Source organism: Notolabrus celidotus, chromosome 24 (assembly GCF_009762535.1).
Source record: "Notolabrus celidotus isolate fNotCel1 chromosome 24, fNotCel1.pri, whole genome shotgun sequence".
Lineage (NCBI taxonomy): Eukaryota > Metazoa > Chordata > Actinopteri > Labriformes > Labridae > Notolabrus > Notolabrus celidotus.
In genome coordinates, this window is record NC_048295.1 from 8867887 (window position 1) to 8894181 (window position 26295).

Below are 26295 nucleotides of genomic sequence, written 5' to 3' on the forward strand. Positions count from 1 at the left end.
ACCATCTTAATTTTAAACAGCACTACATTCAAAATGCAGCTGTGTTTATACTCTCAGCATTTGAAGAAGTTCATTAGGATCATGTTTATATCATACAGACTTCAACAAGGGGTAAGAGGTTCAACCTGAGGGGAGCATGAATACCTAAAGTCCATAGTATTTAACATCAGGCGGGTGACATTTAAAACCATGGATATCAACCTTGCTGTGGTGTGAGAAACTTAAACTCATGTGGGTTCACTTTTACATTCATGGTCCTCAGAGGATGGGAAAACACTTAACTGAAAACCTTGATCTGATGCAGGCCGTCAATGTAAAGTACGTTCATGACATAAATCTCCTCTGAGGATCATGAATGTTAGAGCATATTGAGAATCTTGATCAAGGACACAGACTTGAGTTAGCAACATAAGTCTTTAGGATTCATCAATTGTTAATCAATACTTTAACTTCACGTTCAACATCAGGAGATCAACAGAGAGTCACATGGATTCATCCTCCTGCAACACTGAATGTTTCCCAGCAATTCAAAAGAATGACACACGCAGCAAACAGTCCTCAGTTAGCATTAGATCTTTATTTCTCATGTCACTTTGAAAGCTTACAAGGAGCTTACATTTAACTTGGGAATTCTCAAATGACACAAGCAAAGATTATATACAGTACTATAAACTGTCAGCTATGATAAAGGAGACCAAATGTACACATTTTGTAGTTATTTCCGTAGCATATGTTTTTCTGTAAGGTATAGATATTTTTTGCCAGAGGCAGGTGCCCATATCCATAAAGCATTCCATATTTCCATACTTAACTCTTTGCAGTTATAAAAATATCTGATATTTCTTAATTTCTTTCAGTCCCTGTGTTGACAAGTGCGTCTTGATGCAACTCCTCAACATTATTGCTGCATTAGCACAGTAGTAAATTCTGGAACTCTTAAGTAAACATATATAGTAAAACATGGCTATTAGCGACTTTTTTCTTGTTCTTTTTTGTCCTCTTACAGGTCTCTTTAAATACTCAACACACTGTCAAAGTGCAAAACAACTGATCTGAAAAACAAAAAAAACAAAGGTGCAAATCATACTACAAATGTGGTGAAAGCGTCAAAGAGGACATGGCACTTCTAGCACGGTGTGGAAGTGAGAACAGAAATGTTTTGGAGCGAGGGGAATAAGAATGGCGTTGATTTCTGCAGCTTAGCTTCGACCTGGTCTAGTTTGGCCATGAAAACATGATTATTAAATGATTGCCTCGCCTTTACTTTAGCTTGAAAGGATAAATTAGAAGCCAAGGAAAAATAATACTTCTCATGATATCTGCATGACGCAGCGTGTAGTGGTTCCACTTTGTAAATGTCCGACTGAATACTGTTGTTAAAGAGCCACCGCCGACACAGACCTCCCTTCAATCTTATACTAAACAATTTCAAAACTGACTTAAATTGTCTAAACATAAGCACAGGTAGGAGTTCTCCCCCTGCCTCTAAATAAAGTACGCTTAGTATCATAGTTAGTGTGATGATTGAAATGGAGGATTGAAACTCAGTCACTTTAAAAAAATACTGATGGATACTGAATCTCACTCACGGACGAGTAAAAGAAAACAAACTTCTGATGCCAGAACGCAGATGTGTGTATCTCAAAAAGGCAAGGCATTTTCTGTTTCCGTCTGTTGGAGTTACTTCTGAAATCTTTAAATATCTACTTTTTTTTTAAACATTATCAATATCTACAAAATGCGCAGGACCATTTTGTACACAGTGATTCATTTCCCGCAACTTGAAATCATGTACAGCATGGCGACAACCCCCCTTTTCCTCCCTCCGTCTCCTCCTCTTTTCGATGCCTCCAAGTCCACTTAAAGCACTTTACCTGAGGTTTCATTAAGAATGCTGCAATTTGCCTTAACAGGGAATCTTACATACGCAAGAGCACGCACGCAAACACGCTCGCAAGGTGCCCGTTTGAAGCACTCACACACACGCAGCTTGCGCACTTGTATCCCTGCAGGTTCATCAAGCATGCTGTCAGAGGTTCTGGGGATATGACGCCTGCATTAAGAGAAGGGGGTTGAAGAAGTCTGGGATTTTGAGGGGGGAGGGGGGGGATTTTCAGCTTCTCGTAATACGTATTCCATGTAGCCAAGTCTCCGGTGGGTCGAGCCGACTTTGAGTCTTGTCCCGCCAAACTTCGGACTGAAAGAAGCTCTCCAGAGTCTCTTTTTTTTATCCTCCGCTGTGGAGTTCAGTAATTTTTACAGGCTAGGTAAGCTCCCCCACCTACACAGGAGGTCAGACGCAGTCAGCTGCTGTTGAATGGCTTGACCTCTGACCTGGAGGTGGTGTTAGGGGGGGAGGTGGGGGCCTGGGAGAGCAGGGCTGGGGCTGAGAGCCAGATTCTAAGGGGAGGAGGAGGACGTCCTGCTTGTGGAGAAACTGCAAAACAAAGAAAACAAAGATGTAGAATTAGCTTCTTTTTTTAACTGATGAAATGTTTAAAAATCTGCACTGCATGGTTTGACTGTGTTGTGTGGTGTTACCTTTGAAGCCTGTGCACCATGTGAGCCACCAGCGAGTCGGAGATGCCGGGGTACGCCTCCTCAGCCAGCAGGATGGCCTCCCTCAGCTCGTCCAGGACCATGGGGTTCCCGTTCACCTGCTCCTGTCTCGCCTTCAGCTAGGAGCGCAGAGGAGGGGGAGGTTAGATTGAGCTAATGAGGACCAGGTTAACCCTCCCTGAGTTATGTGTGCAGCCCTTACCTCAGATAGTGCAGGAGAGATGACTGTGCCCAGGCTCTGTGAATAAGGCCTCTTTGGAATGTCTTTTGTCTGTGGGAGAAAAAGAGAGAGACGTGAAAAGCTTTTACTAGAAGGGAATTCAAGCAGTGCAGCTTCACCTTTGAGAGGCTCTTTTTGAATCAGCACAGCATGCATATTCCTCTGAATAACACAGGCTAGTTCTTCAGTAACAGTGTTCTCAAAGTGAGATAGCATTTACAACTTTAAGTCCCAGAATTGAGACAGCACGTCATTGTCTAAAATATTAATCTGCACCTGGTCTGTTCCCCCCGACTGCCCCTCCCCGTTTTGCAGCTTCTTGGGGTCCTTCTCTCGGATGGTGAAGATCCAGTCGTCGCTGCCGAAGTCGTTCCCGCCCGACGCCTGGCCGTCCTGCTCCCTGATTGGACGGATACGAAAAGAGGCTTTAAGACATCTAACGGGGTGAGTGATGAAGTCATGCATGTTAAGTACTTAGAGCTCATCATCACAGATGTGTGAGGAAAGCAGCAAAGAGAGTTTATCTACTAAAACAGGCTGTGAGAACTTTAAAGTGACAGCAAACTCACGAGTCAGACTCGTCTGAACTGGACTCTGTGGTTCTGGACTGCTCCGCCTTCCACCTCTTGTACTTGTCCACCAGCTCGGTCAGGTAAGAGGTCTTTTTCGCATGTCGGACGATCAGCTTATGCTTCAGCAGCTCTTTGGCGGTCGGCCTCTGTAGGAAAGACAAAGAAGCAAATCAGAAAAAAGAGACTACAAATAAAAAGACTGGGACCTAAATACAGAAAACTACGTACAAAACTGGGCTCCTTGTTGAGACAGGCCTCGATGAACTCCTTGAGCGGTTTGCTGTAGTTGCCCTCCAGCGTGGGCGGGTTGTTCTTTGGGATGAGGAATAACACCTTCATGGGGTGGAGCTCTGAGTGCGGCGGCTCGCCTTTCGCCAGCTCGATGGCTGTGATGCCCAGAGACCAGATATCAGCCTGCAGGTCAAAGACAGACTTGATGACAACTTTGCATACATAATACCTCCCTTTATGACTCTCTGGGCCTCAGTACTTCAGCTCTATTGCTTCATAATTTTAGTGTTGGAGTTGGAGATGCTCTCATTGTGAATCTCAGCACAACCTCTGAACAAACCCTTGACCCTTCATGAGAAGTGGGCACAGCGGCAAAAAAGTGGGCTTAAAATAACCTGAGTGAGTGAGTGAGAGAAATCAGCTCAAAACTAGGCTTCCTTTATCATAGACGTCAGGCATAGGCAGCTGAGAATGACTGTAATACATAAGCACACAGTGGAAACTGGAAATCAGAGCTTCTCAAACTGCAGCCTGTGAATCTACATGTAAACAAACAAGTTCTGTTTACGTTCGTCCTGATTTTAAGCTCCTCACAGCAGATATTTCTTGGTTTGACTTGTCTTGCTTCTGACCAGCCTCCTGATTTTTTTCTGGTGCAATGCTGCTGCAACATTTATTTCCTCTTGAAGCTCCACATTCAAGATGCTTTGGTTCATTAAAAAACGGTGCAACTTTTACAGTTGATGCATTTTTAATTAAGATAAATAAACAAACTGCAGAAGAAGCGAATGCACAGAGACGTCTCCTCAAAGTGATAGCAGTACTTGCTCTATTTTAAATACCTCAAGCAGCTAATAAAGGAAAGTGATAGAAATATTGCACATGAAGGGGCTTCATGATTAAAAAGAAAGTCATTACAGGAGAGACTGGCTCTAACCTGTGAGGTAAGGGTCTGTGAAGGTGTCAGGGGGCTACTTTAACATATTTAATCTAGAGGAATTATGAATTACCCAAAGGTAATTTTCAAATGTTGATCAGGGAGCACTCCTCTAAAAGTATTCTGACAATGAAGGAAACACAAGTGAGCTTTAGACACATTTCCCTTCTATTATCACAGAAGTGTCTTTGGAGCTGTTGTGTGGGTCTGTTACTAATGCACAAATACAAAGCCTTATTGTTATTATTTTAATGAGCAGGAGTATTCATCACTTTTTTTGCAAAGTGAGGAAAAAAACACAAGAGCAAAAATGTGAAAGTGGGGAGTGTCCCACCCACTGCCTCTGACCTCACCTTGGAGTCATACGCTGACTGTTTGATCACCTCGGGCGCCATCCAAAACGGCGTGCCAACAAAGGTGTTGCGTTTGATCTGAGTGTCCGTCAGCTGTCCCGCCACGCCAAAATCCGCCAGCTTCACCTCGCCCTGCTCGGACAGCAGTACGTTGGCAGCTGTGGAGGGGAGGAAGAGGAGGAAGAGGAGGGAGGGACAGATGGAAGGATGAGGTGATTCAGCCCAGACAACACGGAGTGAGAAGCTCCGACCGCACCACCAGACACTCCTGTCAATGCCATTTATCTGGATCACCAATTTATTTAACAAAGAGGGAACAACTGTCAGAAAGCTTTTAGCGAGCGGCTGCTGCAACTCCCCCGGTGAAACGAGAACTGTATAATGAATGAAACTGTAAGTAGACGTCAATACCATTAACGTGCTATGTGATATTTGTGTGTGCTCTAACAGGAGCTCTCTCCTCTACCTTTGATATCCCTGTGGATCTTCTTCTCAGAGTGCAGGTACTCCAGGCCCTTGAGGATCTCCCGCAGGATGGTGGCGATCTGGGTCTCGTCTAGAGCTCCTGGCTCCATCTTTGGAAGAGAAAGAAAGAAAAAGGAAGAGCTGTGAGGGTAAGCCTCATTTTAGATGCATTGTAATAAACTGAAAAAGCAACAGTTTTCACCCTGAAATGAAACACTGAAGCACCACTTCACCTTCAACATACTGTGATTTTCTCAATCCAAGAACCTGGATTACTGTGAATTACTCCACCGCTAAAAATAGTCCCTGACAATCGTAGCTGTTAAATTTACAGTGAGCGGATTTGAACCTTCCAGCTTTGTGTAACGTGGAGAGTTCATCCATGTAGTGTCATCACAGCCTTGGTATGCACAACTTTATCTTCACATACTTCCTCTCTTTCTGTCCGTCCATCCGGCAGAGAAGTGAACACTTTTCTTTCTATTTGGACGTAGTCAAAGGAAGAGATGGAGTGCTGGTGCTTTTAGCTTCACAGACAAAATACCACAAACTCAGCTTACATCAGGAGTCCCAAAACTACACAACTCACACAATAATCCAGGGAAGTGGAAAAGCTTTTTCAGCATTTCCTGGTATGTTTTACCTTTGAGGAGCCGCGCCTGGAATAGAGAATGCCTTCTCATCAAAACGGCTTCATTTTTATTCACTTTATTAGTTGGTTTTTTTGGAGCATCATGGAAAACAACTTAATAAACCAATTTCTACAGGACACAGCTTAAACCACGAGGTACAACCAGACATGTGAGAGCCAGAATCACACAGCTCTGCCTGGAATCTTGACTTTGCGTTTGCAATCTTTAAATTGAGCAACTGAACCACAAAATAAAACCTTTGGAACCTCAAATATTAGCTCTATTTCAAGGCAGAAACCACATGTGGACTGAGGGTTAAAAAGCTTAACGTTAGCAGCTGATGCTCCATCTATAGTTCCTTACACTTACTCAATTATGACTCAATTTGTTTACAAAGAAAACTCCCTTCTCAGAGTCATAACAGTGCTACATTTAAGGAAGTGACTGACCCAGTATCTCTTTATTCTTAAACACTAGTTTGGGTGTTGTCCTCAAATGGCTCCCAATTAATCACTGATGTGTTTTGATCTTTCCCAATGTGGCAACAAAAACAGAAAGCAGGAAGTAACTCACCAAATCTAGCGCCGATCCTCCGCCTAAGTACTCCATAATGATCCATAACTTTGTGTCCTGCAGAGAGAGAACACAGCCAGCTGTCAGCGATGAGGGAAAAGGGTCAATCTTAAGTACGGTGCTGTGTTTGTGGGATGATATTCGTAGCTTGATTAGCGAGGTGTTGGCTGGCTGGCTTATTGTGAGGTGTAGGGAGTCAGGTGCATTCGTAAACAAGTCATGATGACAGTAATAAGGTCTTGGTGAGTGTCTGAAGTCTTCTGAGGCTAATCCCTTTTTAATTTAGGATTATTCAGCAGGAAAAGGGAGCGGAGGAAGAGTGATCCTTCCCTGTCTCGCCAGGACAGATGCAAAGAAACTGAGCTCAACTCTGAATGCTGGGACATTCTGCGAGCGCCACACGTCACCTTTAAGTACGAGCCGTAGTATTTGGTGACAAAGGGGCTGTCGCACTGGCTCAGCACCGTGATCTCCTGCTGAATGTCCTCGATCTCGTCCTCCGCCTCCTCCAGGTCGATGATCTTGATGGCCACCACCTTCTGCGTGCGATTGTCGATGCCTTTGAACACCTCGCCGAACGAGCCCTTGCCAATGCGCTCCAGCTTGGTGAACAGCTCCTCCGGGTCAGCTTTGGTGTTCTGGCGGTGGGGAACAAAGCAGGGAGGGCGGATTCAAAAGAGAGAGAGAGAAAAGGGAATGTTTGAAAAGAACTGCATTCTTGGAAGTCAATCAGAAACCTCAGCAGGGTGCCGTTCTTACAGGATGCATTAATTCACTCATTGCAACACCTCGTGTTTGTGTACACAGGAAGAGCGACGTGGAAGAATGAGGGGAAAGACTGCAAAACTGGATAACACGCATGTTTAAAGAGTTTAAATCATAGCTGTTTCATCTCTATTCCCAAAGCACCTTTTAAGATGCATCTAATGCAGAGTTTATTCATACATCTAGAAGGAAAAAGAAGCAGAGCAGTGTTTAGACAGTGTTTAAGTGTGGCTTAGGAGGACAAACATCTCACCTACACTGAGACTTCTTCATGACTTTCCTGAAGTAGCACACTGTAACATGCGAATCTGAGTGATGGCTGGAAAAAAACAGCTCTCGAACGCTGCAGGAAGCAGACTAAAATGACTTAACCCTCCAGAGGCTGCTATGTGGGAAACACAAGAGCAGGCACTGACAAAAACAACTTCCTTTTATGACCTCTTTTGAGTCGAGAAGAGGTCAATGTGCCCGTTTAGAGATGGCTAAAAACGAAACTGCTGCCTTACGCAAGAAGACGTGCATCCTTGTGTGACCAGGGAAAAAAACTGATGGATTGTTTACAAGCTAAAAGTTAGATTGCATCCTCCTTTGTTCTGCAAGATTAATCCTCACATCTCCACAACTGGATCTTTACCTCACTGATGCCAAGATCCATGCAGTCCCCATCCTGCATTCTTCCCCCAAAACCTGAATCTGCATGCATCTGCTGACAATCCTGCACAGGGGCTCTAATCTGGTGCATGAAGCAGTTTACATTAGGAGCAGTTATCTCCCCTAGTTATCTATCCACAATATCCCCTAAAGGCAGAACTCCTAAAGATAGCAGCAGAAGCAAGAACAAGCCTCATGTGTGCATAATAGTTTCTTTGTGGAGGGGGTGTAGAGAGATTTAGTGCCATCAAATCACCGGACTTTTGCGTTTAATGCGCCTGCTGCAAAGATGCATTCAGGGGCATCAGGGAAATGTAATAAGGAGTAGCAGGGGTAATGACAGTGTCTGTATTTGACTGTATTTTATGCATTTATTACAAGTTGTTCACTCCTGTCATATCTTTGTATTGTATGGATCTGTTTCTAGGTTTCTATGTACAGTTGTGCTCATACGTTTACATACCCTGGCAGAATGTATGGTTTCTTGGGTAGTTTCTGTTGTCTTTATGATATAAAAAGAGTAAACACAGTTGTTTGATACAAATTTTGCTTCACCCCAACCACAAACCATGAGTGAAAAAAATGTTTTTCTCTTATCATTCATATTCTCTGAAAAATGGCCCAAAAAAATCACAAATTCTGCCAGGGTATGTAAACTTATGAGCACAACTGTATGTCCTCTCTGTTTTTTGTTTTGTTTTTATTTATTGTCATGCCACCTGTGTTTCCTTTTCACCCAGGCTGTTATTGTAAATGAGAATTGGTTCTCAATTGACTTACCTGGTTAAATAAATAAATATTTATGTAGCACTTTCATACATAAAAACATGCAGCCCAAAGTGCTTCACAGAATAACAGAGAAACAGAAAACAACAGCAATGGTAAAATTATAAAAGGCATGATTATAAATGAAATACTTAAAAATAAAATAAATACAGTTAAATTAATAAAATAATTAATAGTGGGAAAAAAAGGTGAAATACGGTAGCAGATGAATACAAGAAATAAATGGATCAATAATTAAATAAGATAAATAAATGTTAAAGCAATGATTCAAATAATAATAATAATAATAATAATAATGCAGTCCAGGTCTAAAAATAAATGACTCCAAATTAAAGCCAGATTAAAAAGGTAGTTCTTAAGTTTACTTTTAAAACCACCCAGAGAGCTCACTGTTTTAATGTCCAGAGGCAGAGAGTGTACATCCTGTCCTGTCAGTGACCACCTCTATGTATGTCTTACCTGCATCCCCGGCAGGTGACCCTGGACGGGAGAGTGGGCCATGGTGATGCTGCCTTGATCTGCGCCTCGTCCGACGACGCTGGGCTCTCCTCGACTTCACTTATGTTTACAGTCCGGTGCCTTCACTGTTAGAAATCCTCCAGGCCTACTGAGCACCACCTAAGGTACCCCTAAGTAGACAGAAAGACGACCTCATGTAGTGGTTCTTATCTGGGAACAAACCCAAGTCCTCCAGAACAGCTGAGCAAGCTAACAGACGTAATGCTAACTCTGAAGAAATCCGCAGTTAGTTTGCTAACAGCTAGCTAACCGTTAACTGCTGCTGTTCTCCCACACAGGGAAGTTCTGCTGCCAGCACAGATGCTACCTCTCAGAGACCAGCTAGTAGCACCAAATATAAACCTTTAAAATCCAAAAACTGCCTTTCTGTAAGAGTATTCTCTCTAACGGTGTTGTCAGCTAGCTAACATGGTGAGCGCAGTAGCTAGTTAGCTAGCCGACGCAGACTCCCTGACAAACGTTCCGACCTGGACCTGGACGTGGCTCGGACCACAGTTCCTCTGCATACCCGCAGACGATGTCACCCGCAGATCCGAGTTCCAAACAAAACCGAGTCCCAAGCTGTTGTCTTTGCACTACCGTGTCTACAGGTCTGGCATCTGCAGTAAGGACCTTTCTCCTGTGTTTTTGTTTCCTCCCTCACTTTCGTCCCGGACTCTCGGCCATCTTGTCGGTGCTGTGACGCCTGGCTGGGCGGATCCGGATCCGGATCAACAACAACATCCTGGACTCCCCTCTTCCCAGGTGCTGATGCAAGGTGCATGAACCCGAGATACCCCAAAAGTGTATTTATAACACAGTGATGACATCCTCATTAGTACTTGCACTTCATGCATACTTCAGACTTGCATCATGCAGGAAAAATGAGCTGTGATCTTGTGATGTGATTTTCTCCTTTTAGCATGAGAAAGTACTTCTAACCTCATGATTATCTGTTATTATTCTATTAAAATATATGAATTAACAAACAGCTAATTATAAAATAAAAATCTGCTCCATCTTGGGGAAGCACTGCCCTTGCCAAATTGATAAACACCCCATTACCCTCCTTGTATTGTGAGCTGCTGCATCCATCTCCATCATTATAACACACTTTGATTGCTGTGTGTTTTTACCTTTTGCAGCATTGACCATATAACACAATAACAAGCCTCTCCACACCTCTGATCTGAGATAGCAGAGCACAATTGCATTGGAAGTAAATCTAATTCAATTGATTCTTCATCTGCTGTTGTCATAGCGCGTGTTTGACCAGTAGATGGCACCAGTGTATAAAGATCTCTGCAGGAGCATCCTTGTGTAATCTGGATGCTGATGCCGGTGCATCATTGCGTGCTACTGCTGCAGCTACAAATAACGATGGGATGGCCCGTGCAATGCCTTAGCTTGTATTTTTAAAGCCAATACTGTTTATTAGAATAAAACAATCTATATATAATCCTGAAGGTGATCTGATTGTGATCACAGTGATGGCTGCGGCTCTTTTCAGAAGGAGGCCTGCATGGCGCATGGATAAAGAAATTCACATGGGTAGCTTAAACAAGGCACGTTGTCTACATTAGGACGCCATGGCAACATGATTGTATTGTTATTGCTGGGAAGAGGGATCATGCCTCTGTAGGTGAAATTAAACACCATCCTAACCAGCTTATTGGTAAAAATGTCCCTTATATAGGCGATGAACCAAAGATGCGACGCTTTTAATTCTCATGTCTCTGAATCAGGTGCCCCCCCACAATGATTGACATTTTACTGGATTTAATTCACGATTTAATTCAACAACTAAAACACATCCGCGTGTGTGTGGCTGTGAATGCATATTTATGGAGGATTATCCCACAGAATAAATTCAAAAGTCTGCGCACACGCGTGTAATGGGAAGCACTACCTCCCCTCCTTCATGCGTAAATTATGTAGGGCAGGACGAGAATGCTCTGCTGCTACCTCCATTTGAGAAAACCCGGCCGGTGAATGTGAGGAGAGAGGGGGGGAAATAGAAAAATCACCTAACAGCCCACCTCTTCTTCTACCAGTGTTTGACAGAAGCGGAGTATAGCGCATCACGACGTGTCTATTGTGAAGCTGAGGTGAAGAAAAGATGGACATCACGGATCAAGGAGCTCAAATGGAGCCGCTGTTACCCACGGTAAGACAACATTGACACGCTATTGTTGTGATTATGAGCTTTTTCATGTGCTGTAGCCTCTCCACTGCTGTTCATCGGCTTATCTTATTTCTATTTAGAAAGAAGCTGTTTGGATTAACCCTCCCATCAGTGTATGATTCATATTTTACAGCTGTATTTCAAAATGACCCATATTTTGATTGCTTTACCAGTTGCGTGCCAAACATGGATGTTGCGCACCTTGAATAGAGATATTGCACATTTCACGATGGTATTTCTCTCACCATGAACGCCTACACCTTTACACAGATGGCATCTACTCTGATACAGGTTGATCTAGTGTTACACTGCAGCTACAGTCATTCATTGTACCAGGCTGCCTGGCTGCACGCAAAGGCTCCTTAACATGTTGCCATTCAGCCAAATCATACCGACCCAGTTTTCAAAACCTGCTGTTTATGAAACCGAATGTCAAGCTGTTGCTTTTCAGATCTGCCTGCCTAAGATTTTAGACTGAGATAAGAGGTTAAAGTGTTTGATTCTGACAGTGAGGAAGCCTCATCTGATGGATGTAAGGTACTCGGTGTCTTGCCATCTTTCCACAAAGGGCTTCTCTGGATTATTATTCATAACCAATTTAAATGGAAATTAGTATACATGATGGTGCTATTACCTCCTCCTTCTGTTGCAATAAGAGGTGCCATACAAGTATCCACCAAAACAATTCCTCAAAAGTGTGGGGTCAGGATGTGTGTAGAGCTCAACAACTAACTCAAAACAAACATGTCAGATATTAAGGGGAGAACAGGACAAGAGTATGGCAGAGATAACATGGAACATAAAGGATGAATAATTAAGGGAAAGAGAGTGTACAAGCAGGTAAAATATGACAGGGATGATACAGGCCAGGTATAACTGGGAACTATAGCAGACAGGTTGAATATGGCAGGAAACTAATTAAGGACTAAAAGATTAAGACAACAGGGAGCAAACAGGTAAGCAACATGCACTTATGAATGAAAACAGACAGAAAAAACAGGTCAACTGTTACATGAAACAACAGCTTTGTAGAATATCACAGGATATAATCTGGTCAAGTAATACAAGGAATAGAAGGGTTGAAGTAACAGGGAACTAACAGCTCAAGTATAGTAGGTGAAAACAAATAGATAATACAGGTAACAGAGGGGTCAAATAATATAGGGACCAACAAGGGAAACTTAACAGGGAACAAACAGGGAACCAACAAGTTAAATATAAGAGGGAACCAACAAGACAAATATAACGGGAAACTAACAGGCCAAATGCTACAGGGAACTAACAGATAAAATATAACAGGTAAAAACAGGAAAATGAATACAGAGAACCATCAGGTAAATTTATACAGGAAACTAATAAGTAAAATACGTCAGGGAACAAATTCTGAAGCAACAGATTTTGAGCTACAGGGAACCAACAAGTTAAATTCCACAGGTAACAAAGGTAAAAATTACAGGGAACAAAGAGGGAACCCACAGGTGCATATTATCAGGGAACAAACAGGTTAAATGTTAAAGGGAACAAAAAAAAAAACCAACAACAGCAAGATAAATGAATGTGATGCCCTTTAGTAAGAGCCCTTTCAAAACAAGTGACAGAACAAGCGTGTCTCAAACATTGAGTGTTGGCCCACTTGATGGCAGAGCCCACTTCTGCATTCGGCCTCCCCCTCATTAGCATTCAGGTGAGACGGTGCAGAGATGAGGGGGAAAAAATGTCTGCTGCCTTTGACACACAGAGGATGGAGATGAAACATACTGCTTTGTGTTCACCGTTTTAAATGCAACGATTGCTCTTGATGCCAATCAATACTCTCGTTGTTCTATTTCCGGACCCGTTACATGAGGACTTTCCAGAGCTCCCAGTGAAGCCTGCCGGGGGCTGATGTGGCGTGGGATGGCTGTTCTGCTTCCCCTGCAGTCTCAATGCAGTGTGGTAGATTTCCTCATATTGTAACCCATCACTGCTCCTCCCCCTCATCCCTCCGCCTACACAGCAAGCAGACGCGTTGTCATGGATTCACTAGGATGCGTGTTCGTATGTGAGGTGTTAGCATGGTGAGGATCTTAGGGATGCCTCTGTGTCGCAACACAACACTACTATCCCATTGTAGCAGGTTACCAGGTTCCCAAGGTCAAGCATGGGAGTATGTTTAATTTACAACAGGAAAGAGTGCACCAAGTTAACTACATATTAAGAGACTTCTTAAGTGTGCCTCCACATGCCTCTCTCTGTCCCTGCTGACTGTTCTCTTCATGTTCTTCTACTTGCAGGACCAGAGTCCTCAAGAAAGCAAAGACGTGGTGAGTACTTTTCTTATTCTCTTTGTCTGGCCGGCAAAATGTCACATTGATTTAACCAGAAGCAACAATGATGACTCGGTGTAATTCACTTCTTAAAGACGAGTGGAAGGTGCAGCCTGAAAAATCAATAAGAAAAAGTAACATTATGAAAAAGTAAAGGGCAAGGAAAGGGTGATGAGAAAGAGGGCACATGAAATTACTGCTGTTACGTTACAGCAAGTCTGTTAGAAGTGTGGTGATGTCACGCAGCAGACATTCAGGTCACACTGGGAAGGCAAAACAAGGTATTCACACTAAGAAAAGAAATGGAAAAGAGAGACACTTTGAGTATTACAAAGAATAAAGGCAGCATAAAGTTAAAGCTCATATATGCAATTTTAGCTACTTATAAAACCTGGGGTAGGTGTCAGACGGCGCTCTGCTTGCAGCCTGATCATAATTGGGTCATTTGAACTGCAAAGTCACATTTCAGATGTCTGCATGTTTCAGCAGAGATATATCCCCCTCTAAACAACTCTGATTGTGTTATTTATGTAAGAAGACTGTCCAAAGTGGTTGCATATCTAATATTTAACAAAAATCTCAGCACTCAGAGTAAAATCAGGGTCGATTTTCCTCTTTTCTCTCCATCAATCACCTCCTGCCCCTTCCAGTTCATGTCGGATGAATCGGTCACAGGGGTCATGGAGTTGAAGCCCTGACTTAAATTGATGACACTTGCAGGTCTTCTACCTCTCTTTTATTTTGAAATGTATATCTGATTTATAAGATTTAAACACTTCCTCACACTCAGAAGGTGAAAAAAAACCTCCAGATTAGCCAGATTTCAGACAGCTGTTCAGTTTTCTTCCTGTCTCTGATGTCTGAGGTGTGATCACATTCTGCTCTTAATCCGTGTATTTTCTAATCCATAATCTCCGGTAAAAAAAACAACAACCACACTGCTGTTTCTATCTTTTATTAGCCTGCTTGTGTAGCAGATGTCATGTATTTTTAGATCCCAACCGTCTCACATGCCACTATGCATCTGGCGGCGACGCGCAACCGACAACACGCTGGGTAAATAATAGATAATGGGAATTAAGTGAGACGGCTTTGAAGAGCTCGCAGGAAATGAGTGTAAACAGACAATCCAGGCGGCCGTACAGAGGAGCATGCATGTCATCTGCTCTGACAAAATATCGCTTATGCAACTGAGGGCTGAGAGCCAGAGTGAGGACAAGGCTGAGCACAAAGTGTGTGCCAGTGGCCAAATTGTGTAGCCTCGCCTTACTCCAACTTAGGACATCTACAGCCCTCGTTATTCTGAGGGTCACCCTTGTTTTTTACATCACTGTAGTCCTAATCTCTACTTTCCTCTTTGGAAAATCATTAGATTATTGGAATTTTAAGGATAAATGCTTCATAAATAAGATGAAGAATGAATCCGGAAGCCCTCGGCGGTTTGATACCAACATCATGTCTGCATGCCAGGTTGTGCTAATGCTAGCAGCTGGTTAGCTTAGCTGGACAGCCTTGAACATGACTACTTGAAGAGAACATTATAGAACATTTTAATAAATGAGCTGCAGGGGTGCTTGCTATTGTTTTTATTACCGCTAGACAAAGCTAGGCTAGCTTTCTTTATGCTAAGCTAGGCTAGCACACCACTGACTAATTTTTCCTTACCACTTGTGTCTGATTTGACCAAAGCAGTTTAAATCCTCACCGCCAATGCCATTGTATCAAGCAATGTTATTATTCCCTTCGTTCCCGTTATCAAGGACCAATCACAGCTACTCCCCAACCCTCTGTCCTGATTGGTCGAGTGGCAGCCCCACTACGTCGCCCTGATTGGCTGGGAAGCCACTACTTCCTCATAGAACTCGCACAACAATGTTATGATGTTAAGTGACCATCATAAATATACGTGTGGCCTCTTTTCTTAAGTGTGTCATTGTACTGATGCTGTATTTAACTTTGTACAAGCATGGAGCATTGAAGGGGACTAGCCTGTGAGCTAGCTTGTGAAATAGTAGCATCATTAGCATTGCTGTGGTGAATCTTGGTTTTATACCCTTGATCCTAAAAGCTCTTGAACTGTTCACTCTTGTCTCGCCTGGATTGTTTCTCTACATTGATTTAAAGAACACCTGATGGTTGGCACATTGATCCATTTCCTGGTCTTCACCCACTTCTGGACTCTCACTTGAGGACTCCAGGTCCTGGATGGATCCAACTCAGACTCCACTGGTGTGGTCCCAATTACAACCCCCTGACATAACAGCAGGCTTTCTGCCAGGCTGACCGGCAAAGGCTGGTTGATTGTCCGTACCGGAGAAGATGAGCGAGAACAGACGGAGGAAGTCTAACCGAGCTGTCCGGGTTTGTTCTTTTGAGCGTGGTGTTCTTGGATCAGTGTGACATCGCTGGTTCATTTGGTGATCCAACTGTGCAAAACTGGCAGGCAGGCGGGCGGGCAGGAAGCCTCCCTACAGCCGCAGCTCAGAGATTGAAACGGCTGTGCTCCCTGTGCATGGTTAATTATAGCGGTGGCAGCGGAGAGGAGGATGAAAAGGGCAAGGAGAAAGGTAGAGGGTGAACTTTTTATGAGACAGATGGTGAGAGGAAGGGAGAGAGGCATCTGAAACATGAGATTTAGCGGCGTCAAAGGAGATCTTGCGGTGTTATCTCTCTGGATATGAAGTGTCTTCTTTGATATTAAAACTTCTAGAAAGATCAGATGACATAAAGCACAAGGACAGCAGAAATAGCTGTGCGTTCCTCTGGATGTGTTTCCAGCACACCATGCCTGGATCACAGAATCGCTGACAGTGCACTACAGCCAGAGAGCAGCTTCTAGCCTCAGGTAGGTTGTGCAGACACAGACAGACACATGCTCTTAAAGATGCACATACTGTATACAGTAGGACTGCAGCGCCTGCTCTCTCCTCCTTTATCTGTGTTGTGACCGCAGCACGTGAAGCTGGGCTGTGTGAAGCCCCCCTCATGCAAGATGGTGTTGTTTGACTCCCCACGACCCCGGGCTCCTCTTAGGTAACAGAGCCACAGCAATCTGAGGCTCAGCAGAGCAGAACTGTGCACGGCACAGCATCGGTGATGTCAGAGCGCTAATCTCTCTGGGGGGATTGGCGGATGGACGCTTGTCAGAAACATTTGATGCTACCCTGGATGAAAGCCGTCGGAGGCAGAGAGGGAGAGACAGAGGCAGAGGAAGAGTCGGAGCTGCGCTGAGCTCCCTGCTTTTTGTTTTTTATGTTGTGTTTTTGGAGTGAGGTTGCTGCCGTATTCCAGCATGGGGAGAGCGGCTGAGCAGAGCGGCTGAGGAAGGGAGAGGGTTCAACTTCTAACCCCACAGAGGAGCTATCGCTGTCTGCCGTTCACTCTGACTCTCATTCACAATCACAAACACACTCTGAGTTCAGAGTGGGGCTCAGGCCCTGAGCCTTAGCCTCTCATCTTACCGCTGCTGCAAGCACAAGGGGAGTTAGCGGGCATCTTTACAGGAGGAGCACCATGTTGACAGTGGACCACAGTAAAGGATTTAATTATCAGGTATGTTACTTTCATCTTGAACTGAAACATGCTGAAGGAAGAATGTCTCTGATGTCGGACACAGTGAGCCACCAGAGAGCGACGTGATAGAATAATCCCTTTTAGAGTGATTTGAATGCACCCTTGTTCCTTCAAGTATATATAATAAATAGACAGTCTGTTTCTCTTACTGCAGAATGTAAATGTATGCATAGTTGTGCTGCAGAGAGGGCCAGTTGTTCTGGTGTGCATGCAAAAGGTCCCGAGGAGGTTGGCTGACAGATGGGGCTGCAGTTCTGGGGCGTGAGAGGAGCTTATACCCGCTGCACTGACCCTGGTGATCTCTAAAGGAAGAACAAGTAAACAAAAGCGAGGAACATTGGATTCATTTGAGCAGTTTGTCGTTTGATTGATGTGTTTTTTCTCATCTTGTTGCACTTTTAGGACACACAGGATGTCTTTTTTATTCCGAGAAGCTTTCAAAACTCTCTATTCAGAGGGTATTGTTCTCACTTCCTGCCCCCTAATTTCCCTACAAGGTTAAAGAAAAGTGATGATGTAGAGATGGTCCCAGTGCGCTTTGCATATTCCTCCCTGTGATGCTGATCCTGCTGCGATTGCCACGGTAACCACGGCCATCTGTAGGGATGAAAACCATGACAACAGAAGCCGTCAGCCAATCGCGGGGCTTGTACAGCCGCTTATAATCCATCTCTTAGCATTTAGCTAGCTACAAGCTATAGAGTCCCAAAGCAGATTGATATTAAAACCCTCCTGAAGGATTTTGCATGAAGCGCCACGTGCTGAGAGAATCTATGTGCAGAGGATTTTATTCAGGACATCCGATGTCCTGGATCTCAAGGTATAGTAATGTAAGCATTCATCATCCCTGCTGTTGTGAGAGCCTCAGGAGGGATCCCTGAAGAACAGAGAAATGAGGTCACATATCTGCCTCCCTGAGAGAGTTGTGATAATGTGCGTGGATTCCTGGAAAGGAGCCCGTGAGAATCAATAGATCGGTGATTTATTCTGGCAAAGAAGACGCAATATAAGCTCTCAGGCGAATCTGGCGCTGACACCGAAGACGCCCCCTGTGTTGTTTTATTACCAGTTCCCCGTGAAAGATAACATCGCTGGAGAGTTAATATGTCCAGCTAGTGTTGCATCTGCTGACGGGATTTGATCCCATTACGTCTTGTGTTGCCCTTGTAGAAATCCAAGCGTGTGAAAACAACTGGACTTGAAATGAAGAATCTTACTTTCATTTTTGTTCTGCAGACAGATTCCAAATACAATAGTTACTTTGAATTGTGAGGCTTCTAACAGCTAAATGTGAAGAAGTGATACTTGATTTTTGCCTTTGTGGAACATGCAGTGATAATTTTTTTCTTGTAGTTTGCTTGTATCCATAACTGGACTGCAAAAAAAAGATCACAGATAGGTCATCAAGTAAAGGAGAAATTGGTGTTTCATGACTTTGACAGCAAAAAGGAGTTACCGTCTGACTAAAGAGAGACAAAAAAAGTGTGTTAGAGCCCTTCTCTGAGTTTGTGAAGTGCAGTTATTACAGAGGAAACCTTCTGAAATCTAATTTAAAGTCAGTAACATCAGTTAAGAGCATTTCCTCAGACTGATGCTGCAGTAAAATTAAAATGTAAGAGGTTTGGTGAATTATAATTGCTTTTAGACGATGTCAGGGAGCTCAGGAGAGAAAGAAAGGTCAAGACTAAAGATATCCTGACTTTTAATCCCTGGTATGAGTCAGACAATAAAAAAAAACAACCATATATTTCCCACTCTGCATCATAGAGTCACTGCTTGACTTTGGTGTTACTCCACAAACCATACCCTCAGTTTTGCTGATCACAGAACACAGAACCCTCCCGGATGATGAGCGGTGGTTGAAATACTACAATACTCATGAGTGTTGGCGCGCCGCTCTGGAGACAAAGGCAGTGAGAGGCGAAAAAATTGGAGAAGTTGCAGAATTCACATTCGCTTTTCATCCCAGTTGGATGTTGAAATATGCTGCCTCATGGTATCCTCGTTGAAACTGAGAGCCAACAACTACACTGATCACTGATCATCATTGACAGCCTTCATATTTAGAGGAACAGTTAAATTTTGAGATGTTTTTTTGGTCCTTATTAATACTGGAAGGGAAATGGTGGCGCATTGGTAGAGTGGGTCATCTCTCAATTGGAATTGGAAGGTTGGCGGTTCAGTCCCAGATCCTCGGGCAAGACGCCAAAACCCCAAATTGGTCCTAGTGGCATAGTCAGCGGTGTGTAATACGCTTGATCCCCTACAATAGCTTCCTCTGCCATCAGTGGATGAATGAGATGATGATGCAAAAGCCCTTTAACGAATTCAAGTTTTGAATTCTGCTACTGCACGAAGAAGATCCTATGCACTGATGGAGGGAGAGAGTGAAGGTGCAAGTGCAAGCTACCAGCCCCATTATCATATTTCGCTCCATACCAGGACTTGAACTGGTGACCTTCCGGTTCCTAAGCCATATCTCTTCAGACTGAGCTATCACCCCCCATGCAAAGGGAACATGAACCTTGATTGTCATGACTTCCTTTAGATCGACACCATCAGGTTGATTTGTTTAGACTCTGAAAAACTTCCAAAACCCTGAAGCAACAAACTTATTTGTCTTCAGAGCTGAACTTAAGAAGTAAAACTAGCTGAGCGCCCCTGTTGGGAAAAACATTGCTGCTGGTCGTTAAAAGTTCCCTCCAACTCTTCCTGCAGTTACGCAAACGATATTAGTCAACAAAGTCAGCTTCTACAGTAGCCTCAGGCCATACAGTGTGATACGCCAAGATGAATTACTGTCTTCCAGGACGCAGGCGAGTCGCTCTACACGTTAACAAACACTGACTGGGCTGTCACTTTGCGAGAGGCTCAATCGAGAGGCGTCCACCTTTAACTGCACTCACACAGAGGGGTCGGAGTCCGGAGGAAAGTGGAGCACATTGTGGAGGAGATACAGAGATGTAAATGTAAGACGAGGTGAAATGAGTGGAGTGGTTTTCAAGCGTTCAAGTTTCAGGTCACTCACTGTTGGGCAGCTTATTTTAGGACTGCATCGGTTGAAAATGGAACACAAGATGTTGTGTGCAGAGGATTAAAACCAGGACATTTCTTTAATATCCATTCTAGGTTCAAAAAAGATGAATGAATGTCCAGCACTGTAGTTGTTGTGAGGATTATCATTCAGCATGTGTACATGCAGCAAAAAAAGGACGGATTGTTCTGTTCTTGCTTTCCCACCATGGTCGGCTCATTTTCTCCACTTTCTGTAGTAATCAGATGTGTTTACAAAAAGCGAGGGCGGTGGCTGCCTGAGTGATTGTGAGGACATGCTGGCTTTGTTGGACCTTTTTTTTTTTTTGGTCAATCACTGGATCCTCTGCAGGCACTGCTTGACAATGTCTGACGTGAAACTCATTAGGAAGAGTGGTCTGGACATGGAGTGCACGTGTAGCACCCTGAGGTGTGAAATCAGGTGTTGGGAAGTGGCAGATGACTCGTTTTATGAAGGTCTCTGGTGTTCCCCTGCTTAGGTGTTATAAATTCAATTGATTAAGACACCTGATATAATTTTTAGGACTTTGTTCTGGCTATTACAGATAATATTGCTCCTTATGGGAAACCTGTACATGGCTTTAACTACTCAGACTCATGTAATTCTAGATCCAGGACTTCCAGGGACACCTGTTCTTCAGAGGGGAACACTGCGGGTAATCCTATGAGGGATTTTGGGATTCAGACTATAGCAGAGATTTGAATTCTCAGTAAATGTATTATGGTTTGGGACTTCTCAGGAAACAACTGGAGTTTCATTGTTAGCTGTAGCACAGGTCTTCTCAAGGAAAATGTTTGAAGGACTGAATCAACAAAGAGGCTCATCCGGACTGTGAATCTGAGCATAGACTATCGATGGAGGTTCACATTCTCAGTGTGAAAGAACAGTTATGTATCCATATCTTCAAAGTAGATGTTATTGCAAATATAAACAATGAAATTAAACCTGATGACATGATCTTCTTTGTAACTCTCACTCATGAATCATCTAAAAAAATGAAACCTTAGTGACTTCTCTTTGTCTTAAGGCAACAAGTTAAATGCCAGCGCAGGTTGACTCTGTATGAACCGCAGGCATCTAGAGACTGTGCATTGAATTCAAATCAGATGCAGCCCAATGTCAAGCCTCCCCATGAAGGTCATGATGCTCTACTTAGCATCGCTGCACGAATTCTTCCACTGTGCGCACACACATGAACACACACACACACACATGCACCCTTAACTCTGTGTGACATTAAGAGCATCCTCTGGCCTTCAGTTCGTGTCCGGGCCTGCAGCCTTTACCCCCGTGTGCAGTCATCCTCGCTGCTCGTCCCTATCATGTAAGCAGACATGTACTGTACAGAGTGTGTAGCTTCAAGAGGCTTATGGTAAAAAAAAAAGTGAACAAACATTGATGTAATGTTAGTGTTTTTCTATTCATCATGTCTGCTCACATGTCTACACTCCTCCCCCACTTACCCATCCCAACTCCCCCCCTGGGGTCTTGGTCACGTGGTCCACGCTCCCTTCATCAGCGACCAGCGGACCAACCGAGAAACGGCTGATATAATTCTCTCCGCCTCGCAGGGCCCTCCATCACTGATCCCATGGTCAGAGACGAGGTTTTATCCCACGCCGTAAAGGCTGGCAGATTAATCTCAACGCAGATTGGTGAGCGGGGATGCGACTCTCCATGCTGGTCTGGGGTCAGCATCATGAGGTAGAGGAACCGGTGGCTATAAATAGAAGCAGGGACCTGCAGGCAGGAGGATTCTGGCTCAGCTGTCACACTGAGCATGCTGGGTAGAGCTTTGTTTGGGATGGAGCAGAGAGGAATAGAGCATCAGGACATAAATATATCTGATAGACATTATTTTGAATACATATTTGTGAGCAGGGAAGGACTTAAGATACATAATCTGTTTAATCCCTTTTATTTGCTGTTTTTTATTTTGTTGCAGGAAAATCCCTTTGCTTATAAAAACACATACTCTTCACAGCAGTCTTATTGTTTCTACTCCATAAATACACTTATAGCATTCCTTTGGGTAAAGTATGTTTTCCCATTATAATACTTTAAGTTCTAATGGTGCAGAATATTGTAAATACAAAGCAGAAAACCAAACTCCCTCGGCTATATAGGCGCTATTATTCAGAAATACTTTGTTTTTATGCCTTTATTCACAGAGGATGATACAGTGGGTGGAAAAGGAAACAGGGAAAGAAACCCCTTGGCCAAACCGACGCCTCAAGTCAGAACAAAATCAGGAGAGTTTTGTTGAAGTTAGGACACGCTCCTGGGCTCCTGGTGGTTTGGTGGTCTTAAAACTCAATCCAAACTTTCATAAGGCGGTCTTTTTCTCAGCTTGGGGTCATAAGTCTTGTCTTATGCAAATCCTGTTGTCCACGAAGTGATCATTTTCAAAAACCAATAGTCGGCCAAACAGGAAGCTGCAAACTAGCAAAACAAACATGACAGGGCAGCGGGAGAACATGCTCTTGTGTCAGTCATAGGTCCTCAGAATCATCCTCATTTTTCTCCCCCATAAGGCTCCCTCTGAGAGGAGAAGGAAAGAGGGTGAAAAGAAATAGCAGCAGGCCTTAAAATCCCTGTTGTTATAGCTAGCTAACATAGCACTGCATCAGTAAACAACAAGCTTGATTTGTCTCCTATTGTTTTATGGCTGCTCTGTTTCCTCTCCTCACATGACCGTCTCGCAGTCTCCCTGTAAAATATTGGTGCAGTGACCACCGCAGTGCTAATGCAGGGGAGAAAAGCAGACCTGGTTCTCACACTACCTGTTAGACTTGTATTTGTCTGATTCAATTTAATGCCACAGTGGTTTTAAAACCCTCATCCTGTTCCCATCAGGTCGCATCATGCCGGGCCTTTGAGCTGCATACAAGCTGTATTTATATTTGTGTACCTCTCATGGACCGGGAACAGGGAGACACAGTGTGTTGCTGAGACCGATGGGGTCTCCCTGGGGACCTGCGGGGCCGACCAGCGGTGCCAACCCCCTGCTACTCTCCCAGGCCTGTCAGAAACACTCACATGGTTTCCATCGTCACAGCTGCCAGGGCCCAAAAACATAAGAAATAGAGCTCCTGGTTTTTTGGCGGAGTACTGATTAAGTCTGAGATTCCTCTCTTGGTAGATCGCGTGCAGTGGTGAGCCTTAGTGTGAGGGTTGGATAAGAGTGATTTAGAATGCAGATGCTCGGGTAATGCCAAAATTAACACATTAATAAAACGTCAGAGTCTTCCAGATTACTATTAGACATCTGTCAGGGGAAATCTAGGGAAGTCTGTCTACAGGGACCCCATAATGAATCCTCATCTGGGCCTGTTTGCACGTCTATGACTGCATGAGTACTCGCTGGGTTAATGTCCCTAGGCATGTACAGTAAGCCCACCATGTCAGCCCGCAGCATCTGTCCACACACTGCTTTGTTTCTCACATGCTAGTCCATGTGTGTGTGTGTGTCAGTGTGTGACACTGCTCTTGCTTAATCTCACAGGATCAGAGATTGATGGTCAGCATCAGCCGCCTTTAGCCTGTCACAATGCAGTACAGCACATTTGTTGTGTTGTTATTTACTGCATTGTTTTTTAAAATATGAGACCTTAGCATTCCTATTCGCTTGTTAAAAAGAGACTGATTGGAATTATTTTACCTACTTGTACTTGTTACTTTGCAAAGATAGTTATGTAGAAGAATCTGTTTGTGTTGAAAAATTTAACAAATGCATTTGCAGTACCCTGAACAACCACTTGGGGCATTACTTCACCTCAGCCTATTGGGTTTTGTCTTAATTTGTCCCCTCTTTAAAAACTATTTTAAAAGCAGAAACCTTGAGCAGAACCAGACACATGTTCAGCAGCCATCTAATGCAACTGTATTGGGCTTAAAAGGTGGGATGGAGTGTGATATTAGCAGGAACAGGAACGTCTGACAAACAAGTAATCAGTCTGATATTATCAATAATATCTATAATGTAGATAAATGGGGGTTACTTATGATGTTAATGATAGCAGCTGAAGTAGAGCAACTGTAAGGCTCACATTAACAATCACAATAATGATCATAGGACGGATATGAACAGTTGTTGGAGTCAAGCAGGTCCACAGCAGCACGCCACCATCAACAACAATCATTACATTCTCAGCATTATACTCAACTTAATAAAATTACACCAAATGATAATGGATTTAAAAGCTCTCAGAGCAAGCTAGTCATCAGTTAGCAAGTTAAAGACCCTGAGAGGCCGTTTAATCAACGCAGACTCACTTTCACTGCTACCGTCTGCTCCTACACGGCAGAGCAACCTTAGACCCCGACAGATGTTGTCAATCCTGCTCCTCATTCAGCTTTTTCAATGTGTTGAATGGGATCCTTTGTAGGGCATTAGGTGTAAACAAAGGGAGTAGTTTATATCATATCTTATCAGGGTATCAGGTCATAGTTTTCAGGTTGTCACTCTTTTTTCTCTGAACAACTTGGAGAAAGTGCACGGTCATCCCTGCAGGTTCTTCAAGACATAAACTCCTCTGCACTTTTGTTTTAATCACATCAAGTGCAGTTGAGGACATCCCTGTCAGATTAGACTTACAGACCATGCAGTATGGATAAAAGAAATGAAAGGCTTTGAAGGTGCTTAATCTAACCCACAGCATGTTGTGAGTGATTACGTTTAAATAAAAGATGTGCGGCCAAGGGGCCAACTTTAACCACAATGGTTCCAGCCTGTGCAGCACAAGAAGCTATCTTTTTCATGGTGTTACTTATGAGAGACTTCCTCGTGTGGCTCCTTCTCTCTCTGTTAGATTGATCTTTGATGAATTATGTAGTGACACGTCCGTGTTTTGCTTCTTTCCTAGTCACTGCACGGCATGCTCTTGTCCCAGTGGGAACATGAGGAAAAAATAGAAGGGGGTGCATTAAATGGTAATTAGTACCCAACTGTGTTAAGTACTTGATTCTGATTGGTTGAAACCATTGTTCTGGGGATTGTGTCCTATACACCAGTATGATCAATATACCAGTATAAAATGTATGTACTGGTTCCACTTATAATTAACTTAACTAACAAACCTCATGACCCTAATGCAGGACACAGTGCACAGTCAGATCATCTAAGAACCAGACTCACAAAAAACAGACAGACACATCCTGAGGGAGTAGAGGTGGAGAGAAGGGGGGGGCTGTGATGGAGGAGGCATCACCGTGACGACTTTTCGTTCCGGTGTCAGCGCCCCTGGAGGTGTTTGCATGCCGAGTACATCATCAGGAAGCCTTCTTTCTGAAACCCGGCTGAAACTGTTAACATCACTGTCCACTGGATTAAATAGCTGTGACAGGATGCATGCAGCCTCATGTTAGCACTAAAACAGGACTGTTGTGTTTATACGGCCCAATTATGAGCTGATTGGATAGATGATATAGCATTATAGCATCTTTCAGAAACAATCAGAAGACAACAAACAGAAGCACGGCGTGTAGTGTGGATTCTTACTGTGTTGGAACCAGTGACTGCTTACAAAGATGGACAAGGCATCTTCTCCTCCTCCTGCTGTGTAAAAATGAAGCCACAATACCTCCAGTAATCAGGACAGTCTGATTCTTGATTCGGTTTGAGGTGACGCCCGCTTTAAGGAAAGTTCAGTGACTCTTGATTTACGCCTCATTATGTTTCCTCTCTCCGCTCTGCCAATCTGTTGCACACAGCATCAACAGAGCTGTCAATCACCCCTGTTTATAGCAACAAATAACTACGGCTGTCAAAGTTAACACGACCCCCTTTAATGCAGGTGTTCTGCTCTAAATCAGCAAAGGTTTCAAGATGACATGTAAGGTTCCCTCCTGGTTGAAATAGTAGAAGATAATAAGAACAAAACGCCCGTGTTTTCATCAAACATTCAGAAGCAGAGTAAGCATTCGAACACCAGA

At 43.6% G+C, this 26295-nt stretch overlaps 2 protein-coding genes across 13 annotated transcripts in view; one reads left to right on the top strand and one right to left on the bottom strand.

Annotated features, from left to right (window-relative positions):
* Positions 1-557: 557 nt before the first annotated feature.
* stk24b (serine/threonine kinase 24b (STE20 homolog, yeast)) lies at positions 558-10059 on the bottom strand. The gene is made up of 11 exons (XM_034677662.1): positions 9204-10059; positions 6950-7180; positions 6543-6599; positions 5339-5447; positions 4873-5030; positions 3580-3765; positions 3349-3497; positions 3056-3179; positions 2762-2830; positions 2542-2678; positions 558-2437 (listed from the first exon to the last, which is right to left on the bottom strand). Exons 1-11 carry the CDS (start codon positions 9243-9245, stop codon positions 2401-2403), a joined length of 1299 nt encoding a protein of 432 aa, XP_034533553.1. The 5' UTR covers positions 9246-10059; the 3' UTR covers positions 558-2400.
* The window catches only part of LOC117808118 (sodium-driven chloride bicarbonate exchanger-like), a 42820-nt gene continuing 25648 nt past the window's right edge, over positions 9124-26295 (top strand). The window contains exons 1-4 of one of the 12 annotated variants that reach the window (XM_034677633.1): positions 9124-9367; positions 9854-10007; positions 11297-11409; positions 13701-13730. In XM_034677633.1, the coding sequence (XP_034533524.1) occupies positions 11362-11409; positions 13701-13730 (78 nt within the window). In that variant the 5' untranslated portion in view covers positions 9124-9367; positions 9854-10007; positions 11297-11361. Of the gene's footprint in view, positions 10021-11296; positions 11410-13700; positions 13731-26295 lie in introns of all 12 variants that reach the window. The other 11 variants (XM_034677641.1, XM_034677631.1, XM_034677634.1 and 8 more) reach the window with 11 other exon arrangements.